The 21,951-nt window shown below is 28.4% G+C and overlaps 1 protein-coding gene across 24 annotated transcripts in view; it reads right to left on the minus strand.

The window, feature by feature from the left end:
* The window catches only part of LOC106687821 (F-actin-monooxygenase MICAL3), a 207,907-nt gene that overhangs the window by 27,188 nt on the left and 158,768 nt on the right, over positions 1–21,951 (minus strand). For 16 of the 24 annotated variants that reach the window (XR_010844709.1, XM_067052066.1, XM_067052074.1 and 13 more), the window contains 12 exons: positions 18,762–18,917; positions 18,529–18,627; positions 16,775–16,873; positions 14,699–14,782; positions 14,235–14,312; positions 12,331–12,405; positions 10,665–10,760; positions 7,109–7,245; positions 6,740–6,837; positions 5,482–5,553; positions 2,822–2,984; positions 421–533 (listed from right to left, as the gene is read on the minus strand). Coding sequence is in view for 23 of the 24 variants with exons in the window: in XM_067052066.1 (XP_066908167.1) it covers positions 421–533; positions 2,822–2,984; positions 5,482–5,553; positions 6,740–6,837; positions 7,109–7,245; positions 10,665–10,760; positions 12,331–12,405; positions 14,235–14,312; positions 14,699–14,782; positions 16,775–16,873; positions 18,529–18,627; positions 18,762–18,917 (1,270 nt within the window). In the remaining variant the exon portion in view is untranslated. The remainder of the gene's footprint in view (positions 1–420; positions 534–2,821; positions 2,985–5,481; positions 5,554–6,739; positions 6,838–7,108; positions 7,246–10,664; positions 10,761–12,330; positions 12,406–14,234; positions 14,313–14,698; positions 14,783–16,774; positions 16,874–18,528; positions 18,628–18,761; positions 18,918–21,951) is intronic. The other 8 variants (XM_067052068.1, XM_067052058.1, XM_067052061.1 and 5 more) reach the window with 7 other exon arrangements.

A 21,951-nucleotide genomic window follows, 5' to 3' on the forward strand; every position in this document is an offset into this window, starting at 1 on the left:
AAAACGACAGGACTTTTTGAATGACCTGGTATTATGGAGGTTGGTGGTAAAAGTTATCGAATGATATTTTTTTTAGTGTCACTTGATCACATTTACCTCTAACTCAATAATATGATACATATAAAAACAAAATCAGATGGATACACATTAAATGCCTAGGATAAATCTTTGATTTGAAATAAAATTAATAATATAACCCTTTACAGAGCAATATTCTTCACTCAATCGAACACAATGAATCAATAGTGAAGGAAATTCATAGAAAAAATACGGCAAACCCAACAAAGGATTACAAATTTTAGCATTTTATATTCTTAATGTAGTTTAAAGCGAGTATAAATATACATAGCCTACAATCATAAATGGGATTATGTATCTATAAATATCTATATAACTGAAAGATATAAATAAAATTAATACCCTCCTCGTCTTCTTCATCTTCTTCTTCTTCTTCACTGGAAGAAGATTCCACATACACAAAACCATTTAGTGAATCATCGGTCACGCCAATGTCCATGCCTTTCTTTTGAAATCTACAAACACAAAATAAAAAAAGCAATGAAGAAAAAATATAATAACTTTAAATAGTAAAAACACATAACTTTTTCTGTTGTAGTGACCATTATTGTGGTATGATTTTAAACTTCATATATGTTACATATAAGGTTGATGGTAAAAGTGATGAGAAAATTTTGAGTTTTGTCAACATCACTTTTACCTCTAACTTCAAGATATTTTAGGCCTTGGTCTTAAATTAAGTGGCTCTTAAAACAAATAAATAATACTTATGACAAAGAACTAAGAAATACATAATTTTGAAATAAAACAAATATTTCAGAATCAGGCTAGGGATATACTCCTCTCAGCTATTTGCTATCTAGAGCCTCAAAGGTGGTACGGTTCATTATGAGAATAACCGGGATGGATATTATCTTGGGCCCCTGAGCTGTTTTGTTAAACTTGCTTTTTAAAAAATATCTTTTATTCAATATGCCTTGTATTATACAATACAATGATCATTGCATTACTATGTTCTAACATAGATCTGATCTAACTCAATTTTTCAAAAATCATTGAGCCAACACCTCATGACGTCTCTAATTCTCCAGAAGCAGGAATCAGTTTAAGCATTACTGGGTATTTCTCATTGAAAACAGGTATTTCCAAGCTTACAGGCAGCTAATTTTTATCGGGGGAATCGACATTACTGCTATATTAAGTTTTGATACAAAACTCCTCAAATATCAAATTCTTTTATAGTTTATCTTCATCCATTTTTTTATCACTGTTAACAATGAAAGATGGTTAATGAAACGCTTATATATTTCATACATAGGTTAGTATAAATTTAAAGTTATTAAGAAGAATAAATGAAGAATGGCATCTACATAGTAAGAGAAGTATTACTGGTTTAACATATCTATATTCAGATTTAATATGATAATAATAATATTTTATGTGATATCCTCTAATAATAAACAAATCATTTTTGTATTTTACTACCAATTTTTATTTACTTTTCTTCCTTTAAAATGCCTTCACTATTTCAGGAGAAACAACCACTTTGCAAGGAATAATTACTTCCTAAATCATTTTTTTTTTTTTTTTTAATTAAAGTTTATTACAAAACTGTTTCCTACAAATATAAAACTTAGGAATCATCCTTTAAGGAGGAATGGAAGTAAGATCTCGAATAATTCAGGATTTTTCAAGACAGAAAATAAAAATATTTCCATCTAAAATACACAACTTAAGAGATATTACAATAAAAATTACTAAAGTAAAAATGTAATGATAAAATACAGAAAGAGAGAAACTCTTATCATGGTTGAGTTTTATTGGAAATAATTGGATAGTGTTGGAAGGAAATGAATATTGGGTAAAGGTGGTCCATTAGGTGGACAGCCTTTCCCATTGGCGTGCATTGCAGGGCCAGGAGATTAAGCTTGGAAGCATGTACCGGCAACTATAAGCGGTAATGTACCTGCAAATATAAGATTGAGTAGAACCCTAAACCTTACACTAATAGCAACACAAGACATAACCACCTCCTTGACTCACTATGTAGGTTGCTGCGCTAGTTGGGAATAAATTATATATGTATATGCATAGTATTTATGAAATAACAGTAATGCTATTAACCAATTATTAAAATCAAGAAACAAAATTGAAAACTTAGATAAAGTTAAAATATATGCAGGATTATTTCTGAGAAATTATAGTGGACATTCAACCAAACCAATATAGAAAAATGATAGACATATATTTATTAATATATTCAAATAACCTGATTAAAATAAAGCCTTTTTCACCCACTAATTAAAAACAAATACTATAGCAGCTCTAGGACCACAGGTATAAATCATTAAAAATTTCTTTAAAAACATTGAAAAAATGTTCCATATAATCAGCCTAGACTAATTTATTTTAATTTATCAAAAGCACTGTTTTGATGTGCAAATAGTATGAGAAATTCATGTAGAGTTTCTATTCTAAGGGGCTAATCTCAATAAAAATATAACTAACTATAATATTTAATTAATTATACTATGTTAGAGGATTACAATAAAGCAATAATTAAATACAAGGAGTAAATATTGTAAGAATTGAGAAAAAGAAGAGTTAATATTTTATTGTTTAAAAATCTGAAAATTTATTCCAAGTGCAAACTAGAAAGTTTGGCTCCTTAGCTGTTTTTCGAAGTCATGTTTCTTTCATAGAATTATGATTCAGAGAGAGCACTTAATAAGAATATCTAAAAACATGTGGGCATTAATTTGCTTGAAAAAAAAAACCTTAACAATATTAATCAGTAACTTACTTTGCTAATTTACTGAGGATAGATGAGGAACGCTTGACGCTAACGGTGGTAGGTGACCGTTCCAGCTCTCCATCAGTTTGATCATGCTTCTCAAAGACTTGGAATCGAGACTTCACGTTAAGTTGTCCCAGTTCTTCCAATCCAAGATCAGGCTTGTCACTGGCTGTAATTTTATTTTCATTTTATTAGTTTTTTCTTAAGACAGAAATAATAATAAAAAAAACTTTTGCTATACAAAATATCATTCATTAACCTAGTTCAAGATACTTCTTTATGAAGGAAAATTAGATTTGAAACACCATTAAGTAAATGGTCAAATCAAAATTACAGTTTTTCTGAGGAAAAGAGTCAAAGATTGAAGTATTCTTGAAATTTTGCCCAATTAATGAATAATCTTGTAATTTTAAACATTTCAGTTCTCGCAAGACAACTAATAATTGATTATAAAAATCATATTTTATGATTGAATAATGAACATTAAACTCATTTTTCTTGTCAATAGAGTAAATAACTAACACACAGAAGGTCCAAATATATTTGAAGATGTTTTAATATAGCAAATTTTTACAGATCAGAAAATAAAAATAGGGTTACCAGTTACATAGCATTTAATAATAAATGCATATTAAATAGCATTTAATAATAAATAAGTGCATAACAAACTTTTTATATTGAGTACACACATCAAAATTAAGAGTGATCTGACAATTAATACAATTTTGAAACTAGCAACAATTCTAAAAATAAATGTTTTGGAAATTACGTACAAAATACTCTTAAATTTTTAACATAATTAGCACTGTACAGCAGGTATCATACCTGAGTTAAAGAAGGTAACAACATCACTCAACAGAACCATTGGTAAGACTAAGTTGGAGACCAATTACTGTCTGTCAGGCTACTAATGAAAAGGGAAAGAAAAAAAAAGAAAAGAAAAAATAATTGAGCCTGACGATATCTCTCATTTATCCTGTGCAAGGGAGTGAAAAGAGCAACTCAGGTGTGAAAGGATACCCCTCAGTCTGCTCTAATTAACCTGAGGCACCTATGGCTGGGAAAAATGCTCATGTCTATCTTACAACAGAGTTCTTTGATATCAAAGATACAGAAAAATATTTTAAATTAAAATTAATAATGATAAAACATGTATCAGCGAACAATACAAATTTTTTAAACCAATATTGCAAATAAAAAGGAACAACAAATACTATTTTTCTAAAACATGATGATTCTTTAATGTTAAAGTAATGGATTCTAAGAAAAAAATATATTATATGTATGTTAATTAAAATATGTTAAACTGTAAATAGATCATTTGATTATAAAAATTATATAATAATTGTCAATGAGGATGAAGATTGTTATGCAATATTAAAAATAATTAATTAAGACCCATGATACATTTTAACCTTGTTCCATAGAAATTTCTGCAAAGCAATGTTTCTGCATAGCATTGTTGTTGGTTGTTATTCCAAACCCATTTTATATTTTCTGGAGTTAATAAGCTTAAAAAAACAAGGGTTACTACTATCTGTATATTCACTATGTATAATCAAGTTTCTACAGTTAATGTTTAGTGTAATCCGTTTCCAATGTTTTATATTGAAGCAAAGTAGGAAAATTAAATAAATAGTTTTGTATTTTTTCCAATGATTAAAACCACCCTTGGGATGCCAACTCATCTCTCCCTCCCTCCTCCTACCCATTCATAATGTAATAAGAATCAATTTATCACTACAGAGACAAGCTGGAGATAAAAGAGTTTCAAAAATCTTCAATACTGGACAATCTACATCTATGACAACCAAAAAGTGATAGGTCCCGAAAAATTATAAAAAATTTTTCTTAACAAAAAATTGGCAGGCATGAAAATTGTAATATCAATAAAGATTAGGTGGTTCACATCTCAGTTCAGGAGTATTTGCTAAATACTGAGAAAGTCAATTCTAGCACTTCATGTCTCCGTTTAGTAGGAAACACGTTCAGCTTAAAAGTGATGACTTTATTGATTGCAATCAGAAGAAAACATTTATCAGAGTTTTTCGTCTCACCTAAAGAGAAATGCTAGATAAAATCGGACAGGTATCTGACAGTAAAAAAACGAGGAGCAGTTGTGGTCCCTCAGAAGATTCTAGGTAACGTTTCTCACCCTCACTGATTAGAAATAAAGTAGGTTTAAATCAGCCCAACCACTCTCCAAGGAAGAGAGGGAACTTTCGAACAACCTCACCAATTTAGATCAAATTAAAATGGTACAAATATTTCTTATTTGCATAAAACCAAATTTAATAGGGAAGGAATCACTTTTGATGACTTGGCAAACCTATAAAAACCATGCTGTTTTTAAAGGAAACCATAAATTTTAATGAATTCACAACAGTGATTTTGGACACAGCAGTTCTGAAATCATTTTCAGATAAAACCTCAGTAAAAAAATTTCACAGTTAAGTAAATAAAAAAAAAAATAACAACATAAATACATGCAATAACCAAACTTCAAAAAAATAAACTTGTTTTTAAACAAACAAATTAATATCATGCTAATTATTTGTATTAAGTGATTAGTTAAATATCACAGTAAAGAGAAATAACAAAACTCCTCTTCAGTTAATAAAAGCAAAACTTTAATGCCTTTATTTATATAAATACACTTTAAATACCTCTGACAACTTCAGGAGGCAACTCAAGAGGTTGATTTTCTCTTATTATCATTTCTGGTTTACGACGTCTCACTAATAAAAACAATCAATGTTCATATATGCTTTTCAACAAAAATTTAGTTCAGCTGAATCATGGAATCTATAAGCTATGAAAAATTTCCCCACTTTTCCATATGAAATAGGTAAATTCTTATGTCTCTAATAAATAAATCAGGTTTTTGTTTCTTGTAAAAAACAATTATAATCAATGACAAACCAATGATCTTTTTTTAACTCAAATATATTCACACTTAGAAGTGAAAAGATACTTGTAGCTAGTTAAACATTTTTCTAATGAATACAACAGAAAGGGTCAGCCTTAGGCAAGCGTATAGGTAAAGCAGGGCCCTGTTTCATAATAAAGTACAAACTAATACTGTTAGTCTTGTCAATTTAACTTAATTACAATTAAACAATTACACTGACTTATACAATAGTTACTTGTACTTTAGTACTTTTTAACTCCTGTAATATTACAAATAGTCATCCCTATTATGAAAAAAAAAAGTATTAATGTAATTAACACGTTGTTTGTATACTTGTATTTTGAACTAATACTATTAGCTTTCATTATGAAACAGGGCCCAGGTCGTAGGTACTAAGTAGACACCATAGTGTCAACCAATTTTAAAAATTGATATCCTCAGGAGAGCATTCCTAAAAACAGTCAATTTTTCTTCAAACCTTTATTATCGTTCTTACCATTAAGACATAAAATCCGTCTAAAGCATTCATATACCAAAGAACTGTAATTAGACACCAAGGCACTTCAAGATAAATATTTTCTATAAATAAAAAAAAAGAAATGAAGAAAAAAAAAAATTGATGATTTTGTCTTATATTTACAGTGAATTTCGGACATTTTTCCCAACAATACAAAATTCCTAACATATTCCCACATTTTGTAACTAGCAGATACTTTAAAAAGGTTTACACAAGACCTCACAACAGCTAAGGTTGACCCTGACAGTAATAATATGTTTTATATAATAAAACAGCAACAAAAAAAATTGAGCTACTTATCATATTTTAGAGAACTTCTGGATAAACAAATGCTTTTAAATCAAGAATATAAGTACTTCTACTTTTAAATTTAACAAATAATGTCAGTTCTTATTTAAGGATAGTTAACAAGCTCAATCAGTTCACTAATGGAGGTATGAAATTAAATAATGGGCTTTAATTCTAAATAAATATAATTTCAAAATAAATAACTTACCGGGTTCTTCTTCGTCCAACACCACTTTTGGTTTGAACAACTCTCGAAAATGAGGTTTGCAATATAATTCACCTTCATGACTTTGATAAATATCAACCCTAAATAACAATAAATTTCATTAGAAAATTAAATAAATAAATAAAATAGCACTATTTTATTACTTCAAGGTATGTATAATCCAAATTAATAATTTAATAGTTGTAAACTATTTTTGTTTCTCTTTTTACCGCAACCCTGACCATCTTCTTATATATCAATTTTTACGGTCAACTATGTATACATATATACTAATTTAATAACTCAAAGATGCAGCTATTCAAAAACAAAATCATTTCATGTAAGGAAATTAATTTTAAAAATATAACATACGTTAGTTGTTTGTTGCATGTATGACAGCGGAAACAGTTTTTGTGCCAAACTGCCCGTTCTGCTTTGATCTGTTCCATGGCAAACACTGCTTTTTCACAAGCCTTGCACATTGCAGTTACTTGTCCATCAGTAGTACCCTAGAAACAAAATTTAAAATTTTGCTATAAAATAAAAGTAATATCCATTTTATCTAAATTAAATCTATTCGACAGAATTGTGACCAAATAACTACCTACCAAGTTGAACAAAGTGTCCTTATATGTAATATCTCTTTTAGAAACGAAAAATATTTTATAAATGTTAAAGCTCTATTTCCTATTTTTGTACCTTATATATCACATAAAGTTAAGTCAATAAAAACATTAGAATTCAGATAAAGACAATAAGAAAATCAATCTATATATTGTAATATTCAAAAATTATTTAAAGTAAATATAAAGGAAAATTGTTATTTTTTACTTATTCTCATAATTAAAGTACAGTTTTGAAGATGACAAGGTCAAATAAAAAGATTAAATATTAAATAAATATGAGAATTTTTATTTTTAATTATCACTGAAGGTGAGGGGTGTGTCGCCGGATCTTAGAAATGTGATTTCAGCTCTCCTTACAACAAATAACATCAAAATCAATGTAGGTGCCCACTCAACAAGCCAAATCAGAGTAAAGCGTGGAGTACCTCAAGGCGGCCCCTTGTCGTCTTCGCTATTCAACCTGGCTATAGACCATCTATACCGCGACCTGTGTGAGCAAAGCTTCATAAGTAAATATGGATATAAGCTAAATAGTGACCAAGGTTGTGTGGTCCTCACAGGGTTCGCGGATGACCATGCGGTTTCAGCATGTGACAAGGTTGCTGCGGAAAGAGTTATTGATAGCGTACAGAGGACGCTCAAAGAAATCGGTTTGGCATTGAATGTTAAAAAAAAAAAAATGTTATCTTTCTATTATATTGTATCATATCAAAAAAATGTAATTTATAAATTTATATATGTCCGATAACGGATTGATCAGTATGCTGTGTAATGTAGCAACCCGATGTATTTGGGCAGCATGATTGAATAAATTTCTTTTTCATAATATTATAGACTCTTAATCTCAGGGCGGCTTCTAGGCAATCAGAACACTTCTCTTTAATAACACTTTTAAAATTGAGTTTTTTCTTATGATTTCCTTTATGAATTATTTTCTTTAATACTTATTCTTAACTTTCATTTCTTCTTAAATTTAATGTAACTACAATTATGATAGGAAGTTAAATAAAGTTTTTAAAATATTTGAATCTGCTCAACATGGCCACGATTCAACAGACTTTTGGAAGGACACGCATCCACATCTTGGTATTGAACGATATCTTTAGTGACTGCATATTTTATTGATGGAAATTGGTTAGCTTGCTTTTAGGTTTAATACTACACATAAACAATACTGAAATGATACATAACATAAAACATACTAAAAATCATTTATATATAAAAAATAACTATTTAATCATAAAAGAGGATATTACAATATATAAAAGGGAATGGACGAATCTTTGTCCACAATAAACTTTTGAATTACAGGACCGATTTACATGCTGTTTTTCTTTTTTTAATGTTCCCTCCTTTCACCATAGGAAGATTTAAAAATACTAAAATCCCCGAGTTCTCAGGTAGAAAAAAAAATTATGAATAAAATTAAGTGTTTTTGGTTTTTAGCTCAGAAAATTTACATTATTTTCACTATTATTTTATAGCAATCAATTAGTCTCTTTTGGTAGAATAAGAAAATAATATTACTGAATCCATTAAACAATATTATATTCACAAAAAATGAAACAAACATAATGTGGCTTGGAGTGAAGTAAGTCAACAAATGTTTTTAGGAAAAGCAAATCATCTTCGTTTTTAGTGTCATTTCAAACTCCTGAATACCATTGTTCATAGAAATTAAAAACTAGAAATTTTTCAACTTAATTTATTTCAAAGAATAAAAAATTTTTCTCAAGATTTCCATTTTTCATATAATCGTTCATTATACTCCTGCATTTTATGCAATTCCTATGTCAATATAACAGTTGGAAAGCTGAATGCATGCTATTTCGACCTACATTAACAAAAATTAGATTTAATGCCCTTATAAGGGCAAAATGTGGGTTTCAAATATCTTTTAATACCTTTTATTTCTATGGTTCTAATTTGTTTAATTAGATCTGGTTCATGCCCTTTGGAGCAGTTTATAAATCCTTAAACTAATGCCAAAATTGACAAAGATTGGTTGAGTAGGGTTAAAGTTTTTTCTAATGATTTTTGAAAATTTGTATTTAAGGGTTTTTCGAAGTGCAAAAAATGAATATCAACTTAGTTTCACTCCTGAAAAATATTTTACCACACTTTGATATGTCAGTCGGTATCAATTGTTTCAATATAGTACTAATATACTTATATAGTACTAACAGAGCGAGCAGATTTGTCTCTTTCTGAAGAATAAGAGAAAAATATTAATGATTGCCTTAAAGATCTCTTAAGGAGCTAAAACCGAATATCATTGCATATATTGGTACAATTTTTGTTACAAAATCATAATAGTACCTAAATGTTTAATTTTAACTAAATAACAATAATTTATATCAAACTATCAATTGTGATCATTAAATTTATATACATCCTCAAATGTAGCAATAGCAAGTATTTTCTGGATCAGCTAGTTATACATAATTATCTTATGAACTGAGCAAAATTTCAGAATAAAATACTGAAAAACTCATGGAAAAACCAACGAAAGTAGAAAGATGGTCTGGGTAGGGGTCAAGAAAGGTACAAAAATAGCAGAAAGACTATTTATTTGTTATTCTTTATCACTCTTCTTTCTAGACTAAGAAAAGTGGGATGAAGTGTTGATTACTATTAAATAGTTTTTCTACTATATTTGTACCACTTCCCGCATCATCTTCCTACATGGTCAACTAATAATCTTCCAAAAACAATGAAAGTATTATTAATCTTTTTGGATGATTTAACTCCTCTCCCCCCCAATAAATAAATAAATAAATATAAACATGGAGTAGAATAGTAATTAAACCAGACATGACCAAAAACTTTCTGGAACATTATTTATTCATTCTTCCTATTCATGTATCAGCTAAGCTAACATTTAGAGTTTGTTTTAAGAGTTTGTTCAATTTTTATATTGAAAAAAGGAAAATAATCAAACAGCTTACGAAAACATTTTCCTAGTTCAATAATAGAGATTTATTGTGTTTGAATTTAGAATATGAACAACAAAGAAGCAGAGGTAGTGTATAAGAAGAAGAAGTAATGCTTACTCATCATGATACACGATGATATAAAAATATCTGAACTAGAAAAAACATTCAAAGTAGATGCAATAGATCTCTTTTCAGGAATGATTATACACTAAACCTTCTAGATAAGTTTCAGAATTCTGTGGCTTAACACAAAACAATTAAAATTATCTCATTTTAAACAAAATAAACTAAAATAAAATTGTTTACTAGGACATCAGTAATTAAACAAATTTCTATTTTTATAAATTTATTGTATAATAAATTTACCTGACTGAATGTTTTTTGTGCTTTTGCTGGATCTGATGACCGCACATGGAGCACTGTTTTTTTGCTGAGTTGATCGAATTTACTGAAGCTTGATTTCTAGAAAATAAGAAAAATTCATAATAGGTTGAAGAAGGATTTAAAATATATCTTTCCAAATTAAAATAACCCTGTGAATTAAAAAAAAATCATATGTATATATAAGGTATATAAAGAAACAATGAAATTATCATCATTAAATAAACATGAAAAAGTTTTTAAAATGATTAGATGAGTTAAAAAAAAAGTAGAAAAGGAATTCAATAATTAACAATTTTTTTTTGATATTGCATTTGCACTGTATATCGTGACCTTAATTCAAAACATTTTTTAACTACAGTGTACCATGTGACCATACTTAGGAGATTTTGGAATCAGCATCATGATTTGCAATGTGAAACAAAAATCAACCTGAGAGATCCAAACAGATTTTAAGCAAGTATTCAACATTATTTATTTTTACGTACGTAAATATATTTAGGTTTAGGAGTGCCCAGTACACTTTAAGCACCTGATTATCCAGTTTGGGGAACAAAAATCCTGACACTCAAACAGTACATCATACACTAAATTAAACATCAACTACAGTACACACCCTACGATCACCTTCCCCAGATGAAGGAGCGAGTCAGGGGGCTCCAAGGAGGCAGTAAATGATAATAAGAAAGAGAGTGTAAGAAGGGTTTGGAGGAAATGAGGGAGGCTTCAGTTTTTCCAACATTCAACTACAACTTATTTTTACCTCAGCCCAGTGGCAAATTCTATTGATATCATACTGAATGAGTCTGAGATTCTGAAGAAAGCCATGACACAGGAGAAACAGATAAAAGTGTCCTTGATGGACACCTGAAACTGGAGTGCTGTAGTATAATACAGATCCTTCTTGTAAATTCTGCTAAAGGAGGTCTAAACTTTATTAATTTATATAAAATATAAACATAATGTGTACTGGAGAATCACCATCACTCAGAAAATTAACTGATGTAATACCATTTCTTGTAACTTTAAGTACTGGTACTGATCCTGGTATTTGGTGGGGGGAACAAGTCCAGCAAGTGAGCCTAGTAGTCCTTTTTCCCAACCTCTGGCGGCTACCAGAGTTGCTGCTCCATACTAATCAAGGTGGGAGTGTCAAGATTCATTTTTCAGGACCGCCAAAAAATAAATATCAATAACTCGAGGTGGGAATCGAACTCACAATTTTCCGAACCAAGAGCGCTGGGATCTACATCCCAACCCGCACGTGCCTGTAACTATAAGTATAAAGAAAGATAATTAGGGTCCCAACCAGAAGATATAATTAATATGCTAATAAGATATGAACATTATAAGGATGAATCTCTTAGACTTTGTATGTATGCTAGACATAAAACAAAATACCTTTTAAAATTGTGATTCATTTTGAAAATAACAGAAGTATACATAGTTTATAAAGTTGGTATAAAGTGAATATAAGATTAAAACATCTCTCTAATATAGGATGCTAAAGAGAAATACAAGTTTTAATCAATATTAGGTTAATAATAAAACTCCCATTCAGATGCTTAATGAGCTTCCCATCTAGAATACACATGCTTAGAATAGCACAAAAAGCAAAATGTACAAAAAGCAAGCACTAACATCAACTTACATCCAATCGGCCAATCCTTCTTTCCTTTTCGTTGGTATTGTTCTCAACTGAGACAGTCCTCCAGTATTGCGCAGCCTGCATGCAGTTATAGTTAACGCACATGAACACATGCATGAATATTATTATAAACCCTTAAATAAACACAATTATAAAAAAACAATTCAGCCATGGCCAAATGAAATATTAAAAAACTTATGCATGCACTAATATTTTTCATTCAATAATAATTAAAAATAAGTAACTCATGTACAGTAAAACCTTGATTTATCAGGTAAAAAATGGAAGGTTGAGGTTTGAAAGAAACAGCTACTCAACATGCATTTCATTAACGATAAATACACATTTGGATAAACAAATAAAACAAAAAGCGAATAAAATAGTGATTAAAAAAAAATGTCCTAAATGGAAAGAAAAGAAAAAAAAAATTAGATTTCACAAGGTTTATACTTACATAATTATTAATTTGTTATCATTATTTCTGAAATTGTTGGTTAAATTGAATAAATTTGTAAATTTTTAAAAAGTAACCGAGTAGGTTACAATTGAGAAAAAGTGTGTCCTTGTGGGTCAGCATCAGGTCGTTAGCGAGGAGTTCTAAAATCTTTAGGAAGTATAGGATATAGGATATTTAAAACTATGTCTGTAAATTTTAGTAACCAATATCTGTTATAAGATTTTAGTTTTGAAAAAATTTGATTATATAATATCTAACCACTTTGAGCCAGTAATAAAGCTTTTTAATGCATTCTTGGGTCTTAATATATATTCACTAAGATTTTACTGAAGTAATATACAGAAAATTAGTGAAAAAAATAGAAAATATGAATTAAAAATCAGTCATGAAAATATACCAAATAACAGAATAATAAATGAAAATTATAAGCGAGCATAAATGTGTTAAGGAAAAATTAGTAAAACTTCTGTAGTTTTTCTGTGGATGGTATAAATTACCCATGGTCCACTAAGGTAAAAAAATAATCATACATTGAATGGAGGGTTGATATTTGATACTAGTATTGCATTGTTAATATAATTACTCTATATTTTGAAAACCTTTCATTTTGTTTTATTTAAGAATAGTGCAGAGATTAAAATAATTTGTTAAACAATATTTATTTTATTACAATAAACTGTGAAACAATAAATAAAGAATTCCTACCCTTTTATCAGTGAATGGTGAGTTAGGAAGTTAAATGTGAGTTGGCAATGCCATAATGTTTCTGACCCTTATTTATTTCTTGATATTCACTCAAGTAACTCATATTTGATTCTTCAGACAGTAAAACACATAAATTGAATCATATCAAAACTATAAATTTCTGACCGAAAACTATAATTCTTTTATTTAAGAAAGTTCAGAAAGAAACATCAAACTCAATGTTCAAACTTTTTAAAGTGATTCTAACCATTCATTATTTACATAAAAGTTCAACAACTAGTCATAGTTAAAAAAAGTAGGATCTGGAAAGTAGGAACAAAGATCAGTTTATTGGGAACAAACTAATAAGCTCCTGATAATCAAGGTTTTATTGTATTACAAAATTTCTAATGTGCCAAATAAAATAGGGAAGTGCCTAAAAAGGTTTAAGAAGCAAATGGATTCATCTAGTATTGTACCAACTATAAAGGTTAAGCTAGGTAACTAATGTAAGCAGAGGTATTATTAAACTATTTTATCAATTTTTCACTACACAAGATATCATAAAGTTTACAAAAAATTAAGCTTAGCTTATAGATCATGAGGAATATATTCATCTGGTATCTATTTGCAATATATAAATATTTAAGGAAAATTTCTAATAAACAAATAACCCAGGAAAATAGGAAACTACTGAAGAAATACAACTTTATATGTAATGGTCTCCATCACCAGGTTAATGAATTAAGGCATTATCATTCCTTACCAATTCCTTGACATTCACACCAGTCACTATTTTTCGCTGATTGTCGATTCGTGTCAAATCTCCAAGAGACCTTGCCCGCTAATACAACCATTTGGTTAGACATAACAAGAAATCAACCACTGCACTCAAAAATAAATATTTCAATAGACTTACTAATGATAAATAATCACAGATAAGGAAATTAACGTATACAAGATGGAAAACTTCATTTTTGAATACCCTATATATAAGTGTATAACTGTATGTGATAAGTGTAGTGATTGAACTTTTTAACACAATTATATTAGAAAAAAAGAATCTTAAAAGGCTTATTAGCACTACAAATATTTTATCCTTAAACCATATCATGCAATCCACAGTAAGTAACAAAAATACATTAAGGGATTACATTGTTTTAGTTAAATTAGTATTAGTTAAAAAATCAAAACTAAAGAGTGAACATAAAACAATCAAGTGAATCTTACCATGTGTTTTTCATTAACCACATTATCAGTCTGAATTGGTTCAGTATTCTCACATGCTTTATGTAAATCACCAAAACTTCGTCTCTGAAATTTCCATTTAAAAAAAAGATGTTATAATACACAAATTCCATGCAATAGTTACGGACTGAAGATACTTACACTGTGTAATAGATATCATCATTTTTAGATACTAGATTAACCTTAACCAGTTTTCATTTTCAATCATAAGTGAAAAGTTATGTTGACTATTATAAGAAGCCAAAAAAGCAGGGGAAAGAGAGAAATAAAGTATCTGATAATAATAACTTATCTTTCAATTTATTTATTTGCCTAATGAATTTTAAGCTTAAATGATCTAAAATTATAATTATTTTGTTAAAATGAATGACTGATTGTTAAAATTAACATTAAATGAAAAAATAAAGAAATTGTTTTTGTTTCTTAAATAAAATGCAGCAATAAAAAGCATAGAAGCGGTGTCATTAAAAGCTAGACTTCAACATTTATTTTATTTAAATCTAAAAAATGCACTAAGAAAAAGAATGATTTTAAGAAACAAAATCTATGTATTTTTTAATCTAATTTCTCTTTGTTTTGTCTCTGCTCAAATTTCAAAGTTCCTCAATTTTCAGGAACAAAAAATACAACTTAAAATTAAGTAAAAAATGTTTATCTAAGATAGGTGTTAAGAAAAACCTCTTTTAGAACTTAATAATGAAAAACTCCTTTACCACCCAATTATGAATTTAAAAATTTATAAAAATAAATTGTCATAATTTATTCACTACATGAATAATAGATAAAATTCAGTGTCCTTTTCTAAATATTACATTTTTTTATTTAAATAAAAAAAAATTGAAGACCAGATTTAAAAAATATTCATTAATAAATTTTACATTTAAATAACAAACTTTAACACGGTATAAAATCTTTAATTAAAGCATAAATAACTAATTTTAGCATTAATTATAAGCCTAAATAATGGAAAGTTAATGAAAGCTTATAATAACACCATGAGCAACAAAATAATAACATTGAAAATAAATTCAATGGTACTGTAGGAAATTATATGCAACATATTCAGGAACAAATAATTACAGTCCCAATCAGTGTTGGGCAAAAAGTAATGACAATCACATTCAAATGTAATTAGAAATTGTGATTACTTAGGCTTAAGTAATTTTATTAGAGGATCACAATTAAAATTACAGTCGTTATCAAATAGTTGCTCTGTCCAATCAAAACTACTTATTTGTAACAGTAATTTTATTTGTCCCACAAAAAATTACATTAATATCATTGAATTACTTCTTGCCCAATATTGCTCCTACACGAGAGTTATGATCATTTGTTCTGTGAAATTGTTTCCAAAGAGTTTTTTTTATAGGAAAGGATCTTGAGCATTTAAGTTAAACTTCAAATAAACTATCAAGGTTAATTTCTTATTTTAAGAAATCCATTTCACTGATTCCATTATCATTCAATGTTATCTGACTGTCATAAAACAGTGGTTCCCAACTAGTGGTCTATGTGCGACTAAGGAGTGGTCCATGGGAGAGGGGGGAAGAGAGGGGTATGGCAACACATTTACTGCTTGGGAAGAATTGTCGTTAGGACTGTTTTGCTGTTTAACTAAACTGAGTTTAGAATGTTAATAATTTTTTAAAACAAATAAATGGACAATAAAAGTGTCTAAATTATTCCTTTAAACAACCTAATTTTCAAAAAATTTCTGAGGGGAACCTCCTTTAGTCTTAAGTCAGGGTGGTGTTGGTCTGCACGTGGTTCAAATTTTGGTTTAGAGGTCTGCAGAATTCTAGGGGAAACTGATAATTATTAAGGAATGAAACCATAAAGGAGATTAAGGTCTGAACCATTTATATAAAAATCCTTCTATGTTTATTTCAAAACTTCTATTTGGTTGGGGTTTACTATTGAGTATATTTATTAGAATAAAACCATTTCCCCCCATCCATAGGTAATAAGGAATTACTTGTTATAGCCCAGTCTTGTTGAATAATTACTACTTGTATTGTTCCTTTAAATAGTTCTTGGAAATTAGAATTTAATACTTACAAGCTCTCTGATGGGAACAGCTGGAAGAACGGGAACCTCTGTTGTGGCTTTTGTTTCTCCATTAAAGCTTTTGCTTGCTTCATTAACGTAGTTTAATTTCTACATAAAGTCAAAAACACATGCAATAGAAGTTTGAGACATAAATAAAACAAAATCTGATAAAAGCAGTAAAATAAAAGATTCCGAACAACATAGTAAGAGTTAGTACATTGAACATTCTTTTTAATACCAACTTGAAAATATTATTTAAAATACTCAATAAGTTTTAGTTTTTACCTAATATATTTTGAATATAAAGTGGTTCACTCTTAATTATTTCTACATGCTCTGCGCAGCATTGCGACTATTCAAGAACTAATATGGATTAAAATATGAACATTATTTTATAAAAAAAAAATTAATATTTAAATAAAAGTATATTTAGAGGAGGATATTTAATTGAGGATATATTTATGATATTTTAAGTTTTTTAATTATTATAAAAAATAAACAGTGATAATTAAGCATCCTGTCAGGCCATATTTTGTTTGCATTATTGCAATAAATGAGAAAACATTTTTAATTTTAACAATGTAAATTGAATAAGATATAATTTAAGCTCTTGTAAAAGGCCGTACACTAATAAAAAAAATAACAAACCTCCCTTAATTTAATATTACTCAATAATGGTTGCAGAAATTGTTAAAAAAATAGAATTGAAAGTGAAATAGAACAAAGATAACTGAAAGATAAGATTTTAAGAATATTTCTCTAGACCAATGGCAATTACTATATTAAAAAAAAAAAAGTAAACAAAATAAAGAGCTAAAGCTGGTTCTCACCCTGTCTGTAGTAGCTAGATCGGGAGTTGATTTAGACCTCTTTAAAATGGACCATGCTAACGGAAGAACGAACATGTTAGCCGAGTGGAGGTTCCTTATCAACAGCCGATATGATAACAGGTAGAAGGACTACTTAACTTATATTGCATAACTGTATATTTTGGATTGTGTCTCTTTGTTTGTAGTACACGGTTAATAATTACTACCACAAGGTCACTACAGTTATGGAAGTCTATTAACAACTAAATGCTAAAACCTATAGTTTTGTTTTTCTTAAACCAACATAAAATTTTCATCAAATTTATTTGAGTAGAACTAAACTAAATTAAATAAAAGTTATTTGACTGTAAGCATGAAATGTTCAGTATCAGGTAATTGAATTAATATTCAAATAAATCAAAGTTTATAAATTTGTCATATATCATAATATAATTATGCTTCATTACGATAACAAAATAAAATCAAAAATAACATGCAAATGAATACACATAACTGTGGATCCATAATCATATTTATCTTCCTCAATGTTATTAGGCGATAGATATTTTTTATCTCAAAATAATTTGTCCAAAATTAATTGATTAAAGCAAACACTGAATTTCTAATATATACAGATATTGGAAAATGTTATATAAAACATTCCTTATATTTCTAAATAATTTTAAACCATTAAAGGCAATGTTTGAGATTGAAATATGAACTTGAAATATATGTTACTAGTAATTAAGATATAGTTGCATATTTAATATAATAAAAAATAAAAACATTGAAGCACAAAAAAGACTCAATTAAAATAAAATGATTACTAATAAAGCAACAATAAAAGCTTCAAACAACTATCAAAACATTTTTTTCATGCCAAAGACCAAACTAGCAAAAGTTGAAGAGAAAAAAAATTATACTAAAGGAATAACATATGTAATCAAACCTTACCAAGTCTTTAACACACACATTTGACAAATCATCATCTTCGACTCCAAACGATGATGGAGAAATACTTCCTTCTTTCTCTTCTTTATGACCATTTTGAATCTATTTTTGTACAGTTATGTTAGTCACACAAAGCAAAATATCAAATCACAATACACACAGTTAGCATCAAAATTATAGATAAAGGATAAAAACAAATGTCAAGAAACAGTAATATTTTATAACATTTTACTCACGATGGAAATATGATTTTCTTTTCCTTCTGCTTTTTTTGATTTCTTTGTTTTCTTCTTTGTAACTGTCACAGACTCCTCTCCGCCCTCTTCACCTCCAAGACTTTTCTTTTTCTTCTTTTTTTCTGTGACTGTTGTCACTGATTCCATGACTTCGTTCTGTGAATGAGAAATTAGTATCAGTATTGATACAGATAAGTAAATTAAATTCAAAGGAATTCTATAAGACATTTTAAATTTTTAAATATTAGAATGAATTATAAAAGATTTTTATGACAATCATAGCATAAATAAATATAGCCAGCAAAACAATAGAAAATTAAATATTCCTCATAGTTAAGGACTAATAAACATGCAATGAAAGTTAATATATAATTAATTTTATAATTTATAATTATAAAATAAAGATTAAAAATATCGATCTTGGAAATATAATCAGAATTAAAATTAAAATCTTTTAATACATATTTTGCAGGAAACATACCTAAATAAGCACATTAAACACACACACAATTAAGAAAAAAATATTGTGAAACTATGTAATTTAAAACACTGGAAAAATTATAGAAAAAAAAAACAACAATAAAACAGTGATTTTGGTTTTTAATGGAGGCAAACATTAACACTCAAAAACATAAAATAAAAGTAAAAAAATATATCAGCTAGTTTTATAAAATCACAACAGATAAAAACTCAAACACTAAAATCATTAAAACCACACTAATATTTACCATGTTGATGTAAACTGGAAGATGATCCTTTTGAATCCTTTCTGAATAAATGAAGATATTCGAAACTACTATAGCTGACAAAATTATAAACAAGAATTACCCAAAATTAATTTTATACCATGTTTCAATAAAGAAAAAAAATTCTTTTATATTAACATACTAAAAAATGACTTCTGCCTCTTAAGTACCTACATCTATAAAATGGGGGGTATTAGTGATTTACCGATCATAGCGAAATTCATGTTTCTTCCACGAGATGAAGTATAACTTTTCAAAAACAGCCTAGTATTTATCTATTATAAACAGCATTCCCAATGGTGATCCATTCCATCCAATCAAAAGGAAAACTATTCAAAGAGTTCCATTCAAATAATTACTTACCATTGAAATAATTTTTAAAAAATCTCAAACTATAAATAAAGCATACAACATATCTTGTCAGGTTTACTAGTTAATCGAATTTTCGCTTTTCTGAAACTTTTTGAAGAAAAAAAAAAACCTTCAGTTTTATATTATGTGAGTTACAGGGTAGAACATTTTTTCCTGATTTTTGTGAAGTTTTTTTGCCAAATTATTTGACAGGATTAGTTATCATTGTTCAATGGAAATCCAATAATAAAAATAATTACTGAAACTTATTTTTTGTTCCTACTTTTCCGTTTTTTTTTTTTGTTGTGTTAGAATAAGTTGATTATCGAGAATAATTCTAGAAACAACATAGAGCGTTTACGTGTTTCTTTACCTATCCTTTTACATAAAGTAGTAAGCTTTATTCGGGAATTTTAAATTCATATTTTTAAAAAAAACTCTTGAACACAACTCGGATTTTCGAACCTATGAATTACTTAACCTTTGCTTTTCTATTTTTACCTATTCTGACTAGTTAATTTTATTTCAGAACAGCATTAGGAGAAATGACTAATTGAAATACATAAGCTATTGACAGTTAGTAGTTTTGATACATCTGAGTAATTTTAACGATGACGCATAACTGAAAGTAAGAGTGGATTACGCACTCAGACAGGTGGAAAGATAACACTCTTAAATTAATTAAAGATAACACAGTAAATGATAAGAATAGTTTAACAACTATTTAAGGGTATGATCTTGGAGGTGGAAAGCACAGCACACTTTTTAAATATTGCTCAATTTAACTATCTTAAAATATCCACTTTCCGTTTTCCGCAAATATTTCAAAAGTGATATAGAATCTGGGGATTTTATTGGGGAGGGTCCGGCTTGGAAGGATCTTCTCTTGTGAGATTGTGACATGTTTTAAAATTAGTACCAATATAAAAATCTGCTTATTTGTATTGAGGGCGAAACAGAACTCAATGAAACGACAATATCCCGTTACAGATAGTCAATTTAATTCAGTTTTGGGTGTGGACGATAGAAATGAACTTAAAGGATTTATTTACATTAGTTTGACTTCACTTTTATACAGGTGATTTATTATATTATTTGTACTACTCTGTATCTTTTTATTTTAGACCGGATGAGGACCTGCAGCGTATGTCGAAATGTTGGCTATTAATAAATAGGTGAAAAGTATTTAGTTTTTTCTTCACTGCAATCCTGATCATCTCCTTCTAATGTCATATACGGTCAATTCTCAATATACATTAAAAGATTTATGATTTTATCAAGGAAGATGAAATTTTTCCGTTTAATATCCGAAATAGAAATAGACAATTACAGGAAGAGAAAGGAAGAAACTCCATAATATCTTAGCTATTATATCAACATAGATTGTTTTATACGATTTATTCCGGGCTCTATATATTTCATAATACTACGCCAAGTTGAAATGGCTTTATTCTGATCACTGTAGCATGTACTTTCTCGCTTTCTCCACATAAAGTTAAAGCTATGAAATTTCATCACCTTCCTTATGTCTTCCAACCCCAACAGTTCAAGTCCACGATTAACTCCCATAGTAATCGCATCCACCCTTCCGATTTTTATATTACTAATCTCAAAATTGTTACATTCCATACACAGTTTATACACATGAACTGTGTATGGAATGCCACTTCTTTGAGAAATTCTATTTAAATTTATAATTTAAAATTATCTTTTGGCGCTCAAAGATTTCTTTGTTACAGAAAATTAGTTTAATCCGTCAATATTGCATGGCACTGACCTTAGTCGAGTGCGCATTTACTAGCGGTGTCGGAGATTAACCGAAAATTAAATAAAATGTACACATTTTTTATACTATTGTTCCAAATAAATCATCTTCGAAAAATTCTTAATTTTATAGGTATTATCAAAAAAGAAAAACGAAAGCTGTCGAGAAAATAAACTTAAAATTCGGATTCAACATTCCTACAGAACTGTTGAGAAAAAACACTTTTTTTTCCCTTCAGAACACCCTCTTTGAACCTTAGATGACTGGATAAGGAACAAGGCCATGCAATTGATTAACAGATCGAACTAATTTTCTGTGTAAAAGAAAT

Source organism: Halyomorpha halys, unplaced genomic scaffold (genome assembly GCF_000696795.3).
Source record: "Halyomorpha halys isolate HHAL.00 unplaced genomic scaffold, Hhal_1.1 Scaffold1015.1, whole genome shotgun sequence".
Lineage (NCBI taxonomy): Eukaryota > Metazoa > Arthropoda > Insecta > Hemiptera > Pentatomidae > Halyomorpha > Halyomorpha halys.